This window comes from Rhinolophus sinicus, linkage group LG06, assembly GCF_036562045.2.
Source record: "Rhinolophus sinicus isolate RSC01 linkage group LG06, ASM3656204v1, whole genome shotgun sequence".
NCBI lineage: Eukaryota > Metazoa > Chordata > Mammalia > Chiroptera > Rhinolophidae > Rhinolophus > Rhinolophus sinicus.
The window spans coordinates 153,734,700-153,748,589 of record NC_133756.1 but is presented as its reverse complement, the minus strand read 5'-3'; the positions used below and the strand labels follow the sequence as shown (position 1 = coordinate 153,748,589).

At 38.5% G+C, this 13,890-nt stretch overlaps 1 protein-coding gene across 2 annotated transcripts in view; it reads right to left on the bottom strand.

The window, feature by feature from the left end:
• Window positions 1–13,890, bottom strand: part of CSTPP1 (centriolar satellite-associated tubulin polyglutamylase complex regulator 1) — a 155,784-nt gene that overhangs the window by 86,503 nt on the left and 55,391 nt on the right. For both annotated transcript variants that reach the window (XM_019743595.2, XM_019743594.2), the window contains exon 3: window positions 7,581–7,711. In XM_019743595.2, coding sequence (XP_019599154.2) covers window positions 7,581–7,711 — 131 coding nt within the window. The remainder of the gene's footprint in view (window positions 1–7,580; window positions 7,712–13,890) is intronic.

Genomic DNA, 13,890 nt, shown 5'->3' with positions numbered 1-13,890 from the left:
AAATCATTTATGTATGTTAGGTGCTAGGAATATAGTTATTTGGCATAACAAACAAGGTTCTTGCCCTCATAAAGCTTACAATTTAATAAGGGAGATGGATATTAAGTAAAGAGTCATCCAAAACATATTTAGCCAGAAACTGTAATAAAAGATATGACTAAAAATTACAGGACAATTTGAAAAAGAATAATGAAGGGATCTAATTCAGATGAGGAAGGGAGTCACAGAGAAGGCTTCTTTAAGGAGTTGACCTTTAAACTAAGACCTAAAAGGATAAAGAGAGGGTGGCAACCTAAGGGTGTTATGCATGGAGCATGAGGAGGGTTGGGTGGGGCAGGAGGTGGTGACTAAAGCATTCCACGAATGCTTGTGTGACATGTATGACAGTCCCAAATAACTGAAATAGAAAAAAGGGAAAATAAAATAGAGGGAAAGATTAAAGTTACTGAAAGCAGTGAGGTGAAAAATTTAAGGGGACGTCAAAAATCAATGCTCTCCCTGGAGAAAAGATCCTGATGAAGGAAGTAAAAATGAAAAAAAAAAAAAGAAGAGAAAATTAGAAACTGAGAATAAGTGAAATGGGAGCTAGGAAACAGGAATTTGAGGCTGAAGAAATGTTTACAGGCCACAGAAGGCTTGTGGGGAAAACGAGGAGCCGTGAAGCACTGGTGGGAGCAGGTGAAGAGGACTGGCCAGAGGGAACCATTGGAGTGAAGAAATTACATGAAAGGATTTTTGTTTGTTCAAAAAAGACAAAAGTAACAAATACGCTTTAATATTTTAAACAAGACAACCTTCCCACTCCTGAAGTAAGCACTGTTAATCCTCACACAATGGTTCTTACTGGTGAGGATCACGACCAGTGACAAGCAAAATCAAGTGGAAGTTTGAGGCAGTGACACAGAGAAATCAGACCAAAAGCTTTATTTCAGCCTACATTGTCTTCATTTTTCCCTTGAGATCACTTCACCCACTATAACATTAGGTATTTTCAGAAAAAGTAAGTTTTTATCATATGATCATAGAGACCCACAGATTTGTACTATGTGAGCTCCTTTTATAAAAGCAGGGATTTTTTTTTCCCAATCTCAGATGATTAGACCACAACTCCATGAGAGCAGGAATTTCTGTCTCTTCCACTCACTGCTTTATCACTAGCAACTGATACACACAAGTCTGTTGAATGAATAAATAGACTATGGAGACAAAATCACAGTGAATTCAGAGTAAAACATAAAAGGTGAAAGAGGGAGAGAAAAAAACGAAAGGAAAAAAGAGAGGGAGGGATGAAACTGGCAATACTTGAGATTCTGGCTTCATTCTTGACTCATCTCCCACACCTCACACCCAATCAATGAGCAGGTCCTGTCAAACCAGCTCCTTAAATAGCTCTTCACTCTATGCCACTTCCTGTTCTACTGTAATGGGCTCCTAACTGGTCTTTGTCTTCAGTCTTACCACCTGCTTTCCATTCTATTTTCCATACTTTTGCCAGTGTCACATGTGAAAATAACACACAAATTGGCATGTTTCTACGGACTGACTGTGACGTTTCCTTCTTATGTGCTAAGGAAGCACCAGCCACACGAACTTAGCGTTTCCCAAAGGAACCATGTTGTTTCATGTCATCATACTTTCAAGAATCTTGTTTTTTCTTTTTAGAATGTACTCCTTCTTTGTTTAACAGCTTTGACTACTCCAAGATCCATCCCAACTGTCTTTGCAACTTTACAGCCTTCCCCAGCTTCTGCAGGAACGATTCCCTGCCTTGTCCTAGTATCACTGAATCTTATACACGGCTCTCATAATCCCTTATACTCTACGGAAACTATTTCTAGACTACTCTGTTCCTTCTCCTGGAACGTGAGCTCCCTAAAGACAAGGCTTGCCATTTACTCATTTGTATTTCAAGCATCTCATACACCATCTGATGGAGCACGCATTAAGAAAACAATACTCTCTCTAGTCAGCTTTCTGGCTTCACTGGCATTGGCTTTTTCACTTATTAGAGGTGTGACCTAGAACAAGATATTTAACTTCTAAATCTCAGTTTCATTTTCTATACAAAGAAGATAATAAAAGTAATCACCTACCACACAGGATTGTTGTGAAGAAAAATCAGATAATCTACATAGGAAGCACTTAAATGTTAGTGCCTATTTTACCATTATTTTCATTCGATATTGTATTTTTTGTGTTTAGAAATTCCATTTGGATCTTTTTAATCTCTTCCATTTATCTCCTAATCAGATTCGTATTTTCCTTCACATATTTGATCGTATTTATATGATTTAAATAACTGTTTAGAGGTCCTAATTCTATCATCTGTGTCATTTCTGGGTCTGTGTTTCCATTGATTGATTTTTCTCCTGAATATGGGTCATATCTTCCTGCTTCTTTTAATGTCTGGTAATTTTTAATTGGATGCCAGACTGTGAATTTGATGTTGTTGAGTGCTGGATTTTATTGAATTCCTTTCAGGAGTATTAATTTTGTTTGTGCATACAGTTACGTTACATGCAGATCGGTTTAATCCTTTTTGCTTTTAAGCTGCCGAGAACTCTATCCAATGCCAGTGCCCTGTGTATTTTGAGGTTTCGCCACTCTGGCTGTTGGAGGTGTGAACTACTCCTAGCCCCATGTATACTCCAGGAATTGCTGGCCTTCTGTTTCCTGGTGGTTCTTTTTCCAACCCACACATGTGCCGAGTTTGTAACCAAAGACTCAAATATCCACTTGGAGCTCTCCAGAGCTCACCAAGCAACTCCTTTGTCCCTGGTGTTCTGCCATGCAAATTCTGGCCACCTTGGTCTCCCTAAGCCCCATTCTTTGCCTCCTCAACTCAACTCCTCAACAGTCAAACACTGCCCGGCTCTTTGACAATCTTTCCTGTACTGTCGCTTGGCAACTCGCTCTCAGGAACCACAGTCCTGAACTGACTGTTGTCCAATGTCTGAAGCAGTTATTTTCAGATACTTTGATTTTCTAGTTGCTTATGGAAGGACAATTTCCTTAGTAAGTACTTCTTCATGGGAAGATGAGGAAGTATTTTATCTATCTATCTATCTATCTATCTATCTATCTATCTATCTATCTATCTATCTTCATTGGTAAAAGCACAAAGCTCAAAATTAAATTCCAATGAACTGTGCAAATAAACTGTAGAAAAAAGCTCTTTTGAGCCAATATCCCTAAACAGAAGTGAAGATTTACTTCAAGGGAATTTCCAAGTCTTTGCCAGACTTGGAAAATTCAGATTAATCTTCCTACATTCAAAGAAATACCAAAGTGAGAAGCTGAGTTCTAAAAGCTTACTGCATTTGAATAGCTCTTTTTGCTTCCAGGTCTAAAGCTGCCTCAATAGCAAGAGGTTCACTATAGTCTTTGTGAGGTTATTTGAAATACAGACATAGAAAAATTAGCACCATTCAACACTCAGATATGCAGAAATGACACTGCATCCGGGTACTTGCTAAAAACTTGGATAAACTGTTTCTTGCCAGAAGGGATCAGGTCCTTACGTTTTCTACAGGTGGCTTCACGTTTAGATGTTATGCTGGAACTCTGCTCTTCTATTGCTACCTCCCAAAAGAGTTAGTTTCCTCTTGATAATGCTAAAATATGTACATGATGTTCTAAGGAAGTTATCTGCAGGAGGATAACGGAGTAGCAGCTTCACTCAGTGGGAGTCTGGTACTTGGCATTATAAATGAAAAAACGGGCTTAATAAATACTTTCTCTTGGAAACTTGCCTCTAAGTGTTTTTGCTCATTTTGGATTAAAATTGGGGACTGACACATTCTGGGACTGAAAGATATTCTCAAGTTTCCTGGAAGAAACTGAGAATGTATTAAAACTATTTAACCAAATATTTTAGGATTACCTAGACACAAATATTACATTGGGTCGTTAGGAAATCAGAGGCTGTCTGATTAAGAAGCATAGCACTAAATATCCAGCATAAAATCTAGGTTGTGTTTATGGCACAGAAGAAACAGCGAGAACTTGGAGGTGCTCCCTTTCAGCAGCCGGATAAATCACTGGCTTTAAGAAAGATAAAGAAACCCACATCTGCTTAGAGTCCAAATGCTATATCGATCCCTTGTGATAGTAAATAAATTCTTGAAGAGGCCCCACCTCTAAATCAGGAAAAGAATTAAGGATATTTAAAAACTGTTTTCCATAGTTACGTCCATGTGCTATTTCACAGCAACCAGCTCTAGCTGAATGCACCATTCTTCAACATAGTGTTGAGTATTCAACACATTTTTACTGACTGGGTTGGGAAGGACAGGTTCTGATGAAATAGTACAAACTTCACCATACATTCACAGCTCCCAGTTTTGTTTATGTAGAGACCAATGAGTTTTCTGAGGTAGTTAGTTCACTTAAAATTGGGTTATAGGCTGGCCCGGTGGCTCAGGTGATTGGAGCACCGTGCTCCTAATGCCAAAGTCGTCGGTTCGATTCCCACATGAGCCAGGGAGCCGCGCCCTCTACAGCTAAGATTGTGAAAAACGGCTCTCCCTGGAGCTGGGCTGCCATGAGCAGCCAGAGGTTTGGTGGGAGCTGCCGTGTGCTGCCATGAGCGGCCAGTGGCCAGCGTCAGTGGCCGGCAGCCACCATCACAAGCAGCCAGCAAGAGCTGCCATGAGCGGCCCACCGATTACTGGCGACCAACTGCCTCAGCTGGGGGTGGGCTCAAGGCTCATAATACCAGCATGGGCCAGGGAGCTGTGTCCTACAACTAGACTGAGAAACAACAGCTTGAAACGGGGCGGGGGCAGGAGGGTGTAGGCGGAAGTAGGGGGGAAAAATTGGGCCACAATGATTTTTGCCCACTAGTATATATATTCTGTAAAGGAGATGATACTATTCTCAGTACACTCAGTACTTCTTGCACAATAGTGTAACTGAGATGGATGACCTCTAGAGTTCACGTCACAGAAGCTGTATCTGATTGGAGCAATAGAAATAGTAGAAAGAGCACATAAGCAAGTTAGCAAATCTGAGTTCTATTCCCAACTTTGTTACTCATCCACTGTGCAATTGTACAAGTTGTACAATTTCATTATTTATAAAATGGGCACAGTAATACCTACTTTACCTATTTCTTAGGATAGTGGAAATGATCTAATAAGATACTAGGTAGAAGGAGTTTTAGAAAAAAATGTTTCAGAAGCTATATCTACAGTAGCAGTAGCATCCCTTAGAGCAGGACCAGGAAATCTTATAAATTCAACAAAAACAGGGAGTACACCTGTTCACATACTCTACCCCCAGTACCAGGCACATGGTAAGTCTACCAGAAATACCTGTTGAATGAATGAGGAAATAGTTTAGGCTTTCCTCTACTTTAAGTTAGGATCACCAAAGAAACTGCCTCAAAGGTATTCAATACGAATTTGGAATAACACACAATGTGAAGATGGGACTACGAACAGATGTGAATAAAGGTTTTGATGTAGAGATCCTAAATATGAACATTTTGGAGCAATTTAATCTATTTTAATATTCTGAAGGTAAGAATCCAATGCCATTTTGAAAAAGAAGCTCTCAGTGGGTATCTTTTGCCCTTCATCTCATCACGATAAAGTCTCAATAAAGACATTTTCAATCAGTGTTTTTCTTAATATTGTCTGTAGAATATAATCAGAATATGCCAAACCGAAAGTGTGCAAATATAAAGACTTGCATTTTCCAGTGCACGTAGCTCTTTTCCCAAGGATTTTTAAGGTAAAATGAAAAACTTATTCTAATAAACTTTATTCAACTTCCCAAAATCTTTATTTCTAGAACCTGACCCATATTTCCTTCTGCTTACTGAAGCTTTTTAACTGTGTCCCAAAGAAATACCAATTTTTCGAAAACTTAACATATCATATTACTCACATTAGCCAAAAGGTGGAAGCAACCCAAGTGTCCATCAACGGATGAATAAATAAAAAAATGTATACACATACAATGGATTATTACTTAGCCTTAAAATGGAGGAAAATTCTGACACTTGCCACCACATGCATGAACTTTGAGGACATTATGTTAAGTGAAATAAGTCATTCACAAAAGGATAAATATTATGTGATTCCACCAATATGAGATACCTACAGTACAGTCCAATTCATACAGACAGAAAGTGGAATAGTGGTTGCCAGGGGCTGGGGCAAGGAGAGAATGGACAGTTCGTGTTTAATGGGTACGGAGTTTCAGTTTGGGAAGATGAAAAAGTTCTGGAGATGGACGGTAGGGATGGTTTCAGAACAATGTGCATATAATAATGATCCAGAACTGTACACTTACCTCGAAATTCATCAGTGGTCTTCTCACTCACCTTACATGACAAAGCGAATCACCAAATCCTGTGGATTCTATTTCTGAAAGTACTCCTTCCATCCCCAAAGCATGTTGCCTTAGTTTTGGCTCTTGTTACCTCTCACTTTAAATAATACAAGTCTCCCAACTGTGCTCCCTTCCTCCAGCCTCACCCTCTAAGCCAGGGGTGTCCAAACTTTTTTCAATGTTTTTCACCAAGGGCCATATGCGGTAAAATACACAAACAGCTGGGACACTCACTCGAGGTGAAGTACGTATTGCCTCACCTGGTTTATTTAACTAAACTAAATATATTTTTGGAATTTGCTGCGGGCCAATAAAAAATGGATCGCAGGCCACAGTTTGGACACCCCTGCTCTAAGCCATTTCCACACTGCTTTTTGAATGTTCTTACTAGAACTCAGATATCATCACACCACTCTTCCGTCTAAAATCCAACTTCTTTTTTATGGAGAAAACGATCTTTCAGGACCTGACTTTTTTATTTCATTACAGGCCCATCTCCCCTCACCTCTTTCACATTCTAGCCATTCTGATCTTCTGAATTTCTTAAATATTCCAGGTTCTTTTATGCTTCTACACCACAACATGTGCTCTACCTAGAATGCCCTTCTCCCCTTTATCCATGTGGATAACTCCTACTCTTTCTTCCCAACTTAGATCAAACAGCCAGTTCTCAGGAGACCCTTCTGACCCATTCTCTCCCCCTTCTCTAACAATAGTATCTCCCATCTCATTCCCCCCCCCAACTCAGAAGTTTCCTTCTTTGTATTCACATCATTTCTTGAATTTACTGCATGGTATTTTAATATTTGCCAAGAGCGAAGGCTCTGGAGTCAGATTGCCTGGGTATGAATCCAGTCCCAGCATTTACTGTTTAACCTTGCCAAGTTACTTAACCCCTCAGATCCTCTGTTTCAGCAGTTTCAAAATGAGGGTTACAGTGTCTGCCACAGAGAGGTGCTGTGAAGAGTCAATGAATTACTACATGGAAAGTGCTCAGAGCTACGCTTGGCTCTTCCTACGCTCGGCTCTTCCTACGTTCGGCTCTTCCTACGCTCATTGGTGATGGGGATGGTGGTAGTAATAGAGGCAGTATCCCTGACACAAGACAAATGGCTCCTCAAAAGTAAGGTGTGCCTAGAGCCTTGATTAGCATGCACTCAAACAGTATTTATAAGAACAAAAGAAAAATAGGAATTTGGAAGGAAGAAAAGAAGGCAAGAAAAGAATTTGGGAAGACTTACCGCCATTTTTGCCCACTGTTCGGAAGCACCGCCAGAAGGCCCGTAAGAACGAGGCTCTATTGTGAGGGGTGGCTTGGATGAAGCTGAATTCCCGAAAGAGAATGTGGGTGCCCTGACATACACTGTTAAAACTGCAAAGAGAAAAAATCAAGAAACCATCATTAGATGGATAGTTATGGAAAGCTGAAATCAGAATGAAAAATCAAGACCAGATAGAACCACTACCAGAAAGGGGGAAACATTTTTTCTCCAATGAAACTCTGATTAGACCAAGTCTTTCTGCAAGGAAATCTCTTCACAGAACCATATCCCTCAGAAAAGTGTCGGAGTCCAATTCCTCTGAGTGTTCCCCACCCACACTGAGGAAATTTTAATCAGTCACTAGAGCACCTCAGATAGAGGGAAATCTTTCAGTCTTTAATTGGATGACATTGGCATTCCTATCTTTTTGGAGAATACTTCTCCCTCTACCATATTTGGAATTATGTTTCCTTAAAGACATTGTCTCTGTACTCTCTCTGACTTATGTCAGCTGCTACAGGAACATGGCTTATGGGTCGTAACTAGATTGTCCATTCTAGGTTGGCGGCGGTGTTGCATATGTCTCTGACAATAACCTCAGAGGAAAAGCCATGTGCCAGAGGACATAAAAGGTTCCAAACAGAACACTAAGGGCAAATAAGACTACCGAAGGTAGAAAGTGGCCCCTGACTGAAAGTACGAAACAAAGCCCCAGGGCCCAAGTGAGTCACTGTTTAAGCTGGGCTGGGGAAGGGGGAAAAAATATTCTCCATTGCCTTTGGGTTCTTCTGCCAAAGAAACAAAGGCTGGAGAGCCTGGCTAACCTAACAATGGAAATTCCACCAAAGAATAGGCAATTATCCAGTAATCAACACTACCAAAGGCAGACTTCAGGCTCCAGAAAAATCCTAAATTCCCTGACAAATCATGAGTGGAAAATGTGTTAATCTTCACAGAGAAGCAGACATTCAACTGAAGATGGCAAGCAACAGAAGGACAGTGGTAATTCCAAATGTCACTTTTCATTTGTTGACCATTTAGGGGGGGCGGGGGGGAGGAATCTGAATCTCTGAAAAGGAAAAAAATGTCAGGAGCTATGTATTCCGTTTTTCTTTTCCCTGACCAAGTTCAGAGGGAAGTGTGCAATCAATCTGTCTTTAACATAGAGTGTTATCACTTAGAATAAAATTAACCTCTTCCTGTTACTATTACCGATGTACACACTCTTCTTTCCTCATGGAAAAGTAGCGTAGGAATTTACTTCTAAGACGCTATGAGAAAGTATGAGGACAATACCCGGCAAAGCATTAGGTTAGAAGAGAGATTTTTTTTAAAGCAATGAAAGTGTTAACCTAACCATGTGGTCTGTGGCAGTACTCTTGTCTTGAGCAAAAAAAAAAAAAAAAAATGAAAAAAAGAAGAAAGCAAATGAGCTGTTGTGGGTAAATGGAGTAGGCCACATTTCTAGCAAACGAAGTCTCAAATGATAACATTCTAGTCTCAATTTATGAAGCTATCCAGCAAAGAATTAGTCCCAACGTGTACTTCATACCCCACAAGGGAGAAAAGCTGGTGTCTGGGTCACGGTCTAGGCTGCAAAGGAACTAACACTAGAGAAAGTATATCCTTCGTGTAGCTTTTTAAAAATATATTTTTTAAAAACCAGGGAAGAGTTTATGCATTAAAGAATCTGGCTGAGTCTCATTGCACAGATAGGTAAAAATTTACGCAAGAATTTACAAAAGAGGAATTTTATAAAACAAATTGATAGGACAAGAGCATATAATACTGAATACAAAAAGATTTATAATTGTATTTACAGTACTGCCTTTAGACAACTCATACCAATAAAATTCACATTTAATTAAAAATAATTAGAACTGTTTGATTAGGGTGGCAGCTGGTCAGTATAGAGGTCATAATCCCTTTACCTAAAGAGTTAATAGAGGATCTTAATATAATCAGTGATAATTCTTTTAGATAAGATGGCTATAAGGAAAAAACAGAAAATGCAATATTGCTCAAAACTTTACTGTTTCTCTTCAACCTGAAGTATCTTTTTCCTTCCTCCATCTGTTGAAGTTCTATCTGATCTTTCAGGACCATATCAAATGCCATGTTTTTACACGAAATCTTTTCCTGATCCACTTTTCAGGCCCAATTCACATCACCTCCCTACTCACAAATTTTTTTAAAAATTTTTTTTAAGGAGGGCGCAGCTCACAGTGGCCCATGCGGGGATTGAACCGGCATCCTTGGTGCTACCAGCACCACGCTCTAACCAACTGAGCTAACTGGCCACCCCAATACTCACAATTTGCTGCCTTATTTTAAAGTTACTGAACTTATTTTCCATACTAGACTGTAAGTTCTATGGAGTAAGCAGTTAGGTTATACTTAATAAGTATCTTGTGGGGAGATATCTGGAGGCAGTGGAAACATACTGTTAGTCTTCAAACTTTCATTTACTAGTTTCGGTGTCTATTGATAATTCTTACCAGAAGCATTAACAATTATGACGGAGTTGCCAAATGGCTTTTTCTGCCTAGTTACATCATTTCATCTACGTTTATAGGTTGACTTTCTATAGGAAAGAGCTTACCCTTCTTATTCATTCATTCTTTCTTTATTTATATCATTCTGGACTCATGGATTCTTACTTTATTCAATAGGTTATAATCCTTTATTATTTATTATAATTCAAATTATCCCAGATTTGGCTATGGAAGCCCCTTTAAGCTGACTACGTCCTTTTGACATGCCCACACAATTTTGATCGCTTCCTTACTTTTTGATAGAATAAGATGTGCCCGGCTCAGTTTGTTCTTTCCCTATTTCATTCTGAAACCAGCCATTTCTCCAAGAAGCCCAAGTTGCTTTTAGTAGAAAACAGCGTTTAGAAACCAAGATCTAGGTAGGTAGATGCTGGATGTGGTTATTTCTCCAAATGTGTCATTACTTCTAGACTCTCAGAAAACAGAGTAAAGAAACAGATGAAGTTCTGTATACACACACTCTATATGTACACACACTCTACATGTACACACACACACACACACTTATATTCACTTTCTATATATCTCACTATCTACATATATTAAACCCCATGAGTTACACTGATTCAATTCCAATTCATTGTTATAGGGTACATTCTTCCCATTTTATATCTGAAATTTCTTCTTCTCACTGTGAGAAATCTGGCTCTCATTCTCCATAATATACTTTTACTTATTTGCTCATTCCTAAAATGTACAGCAATTGCTCACCCATGCCTCTGTGAAAAAGCAGACTCACCTAATTACAGTTCAATACTTTAGAGTTTTGTTTTCAGCCTGAGGAGGGTATACAGCCCAAATACTGTGTTCAGAAGTTACTTAATCTCCCCAGTTCCCTTCAGTACATAAGTGAAGATGTCTGCTTCACTTATTTCTGTATGTATTCAATTTTAGGGCCCCTCATTCTCGCTGATTACATATATATATATATATATATATATATATATATATATATATATATATATATATCTTGCCTATGTGAAATATTAATATAGTTCCAAAAGTAAGTGTCACTTTCCCCTGCCCCCCCTTTTATCTTTTCATTCGATTTCCAACAATGCCCTGTAGCTAATGAAATTCATTGGTCTCTGGTTTATTCTTCACGTGTGCCTTTTTTTCTCACATGAACAGATACTTGCATATATTTTTATTTCCCCATCTTTCTTATACAAAAGGTAGCATAATGAAGATATTCTTTTTTCCAATTCATAGGGATCTGATGATTTTTTTTTAAGCTGTCATGAATAAGAAGTTCAGGAAATCTCTTTGGATCCTCTGGCCACAAGAGAACCAGAGACATCAAAATGAAAATTTCTTTGTGAATGATATATATCTTTAAAAGGTATAATTTATTAAAATGAAATGGCCTGAGTACAAGTATCTCCTAAATTGATTTTAACAAGAAAACAATTAAATTCCATATTATTCCCATTTTTAGCTTAATATTTAATTACCTCTGCAGTAATATATCAAGAAAATGCAGCAGGATCTGTGTTAAATCATTAAAAATTAATGATTTAATAATGAGACATTTGTAAATATGTTAAGCTAGTGTGTGTTCTTGATACAATTTCATTTTCTCATTTAACAGCTATTGCTATTTATTCAGAAAAAGTCATACAGAATTCTATTTAAGTAGTATTTGTTTTCTCCTGAAAACTAAAGATGTAAGTTTTAAGAATTCATTTATGGTGTCAATTCCACATAAACATCTTAGTTTTGGATACTGAATCGGAAAAAGCCAGAATTTATTTAAATTACTTTGGTGAAGTGGCCAGTAACTCAAGGACTACCAAGGATAGAATTAAATATAAATGTAATAATAATAGATCTATAACATAGTCACTCACATTCCACATGTAAAAGTAATAAAGAGCAAAAGGACCAATTAAACTATTACAGCTCATTCTCAATGAGCCAAGAGGCAAACGTTCAAAGCTCCTACAACACTCCGTATCTTCCCAGATACTCCTTGCTCTTACTCAAACTGGAAATGGCCTGTGAGCCTTGACCCACATGATTAAATTTGACTGTCACAGTTTAGAGTCTTCTTAGGCCATTCTCTTATCTCCTTTTTTTCTTTCTAAAAACCAGAACAGCTCATTAGAGCAGATTTCTTCTATTAGGATTGGGGATTTCTTCTGCTATTTTGAGATGAGCTTTATTTGCAAGAAATCCTAAACAGATCTACCGGAGAAAAATATGAGAACACATCACATCCAATTATGTAGCACAAACTGGCCAAACCAAGGTGATATGAACACAGAATATGGACTAGCTTCTGAAAAATAAATAAGATCAAAGATCCAAAACACCTTAGAAAGAATCATGTTTTAAAGTAACCTTTTGTTGCTTTTATAAGCAGAAGGAAAAAAGTATTTTGTGTAGGAGGGCAAAGAAAAGAAAAACTTTTGTGGCATATTTCCCACTAAGGAATTGGCAAAATTGGCAGACTGGAGTTTTGTTTTGCAAAATGTCACCAAACTCTAAAGATATGTTCCTGTGGCATGATTTGGTCCCCTGAACTAATGATCCCTGGATTTGTTCCCTCTGTCCTTGTGAAATTCAGATGAAGCCTAAAGCCCATAAATGATTTCTTTCCATTGCCTATCTGCAACAGAATGTGGCAATGCTAACTTGATGAGAGAAATCAGCAGAGTATGTCAGCTCGGTCTCCGTTGCAGAATTCCGAAGTACTTTAGACAGAACACTTGAACAAAAGTCGCCTCACACCGATTTCTTGCTTACAGTGCTACAAAGAAGCTTCTGCACAAAAGTTTAATGCTGAATTTCTAAGAACTTCTAACTCTCTACTGGGCGGTTATGTATTGTTCAAACATACAACACACCTAATACAGTTAAAAGCCAGTGAACAATATGATCCTGTTTCCAAGGAGAAATGTGACAGTGTGGCTTTAACAGATGGTACATTTCAAATAAGGTTCTGTCCATAGATATGCATCAGGTGAATGGATCGTAGCTTCTCTGTTGGCCAGGAAGAAATAAGTGAAAGCAGTATAGAAAACAGAAATCTGCCACACTGCAGGGGGGTGCTCAAATTCTCTTTATCTTCTCATTCCCAGTACTGGCTAAATTAGAAGTTGAATATCCAAGATCTTTGGCTTCTAAAAATAAAAAAAATAAAAAAATCCCAAATTTAGGAAGAAATCCAACAAGAACTAATCTACCTTCAGTCACTCTCTAGGGATAGGTGGACCAATTTGTGAAAACTGAGTTGTCACTGTGGTGAAGAACGAGGTTCATAATTTCTGCAACAGCAAAACAACTCCATCAGAAGCTTATCGGTTCACTCTAATGCCTTAAGCACTGGCATTTCATACCAAGATTTTTTTCTGCCTGATTTTTTCCTATCCTCAGTAGCAGAAGTAGTTTTCAGACCATGACATCAGTGAGATCCTATTTTACTGCATTTTGAAGAGAAAACTCATGAGACAGTCTTATGGGCCCGAGAGCTGTGCAAAGCTTCTGCAGTGATAAGTATAAGCAATGCTGAATTTTCCTTCCTTGGCTACTGCACCAAGTGCTCTTCTGTCATCAAACCCCAGCAAGAATCTTCTTAAAGCACTTGTCCCACCCTGGGCCGATGCTAAGGGGATAGGAGAGTGTTTCCAGGAAGGATGATCTCCAAGCAAATTCTCCCCAAAAAAGGCTAAGTCGAGGACTTAGTTCTTTCACGCTGCTTCCTGAAAGTAAACTGCTTTCCATTGGATCTC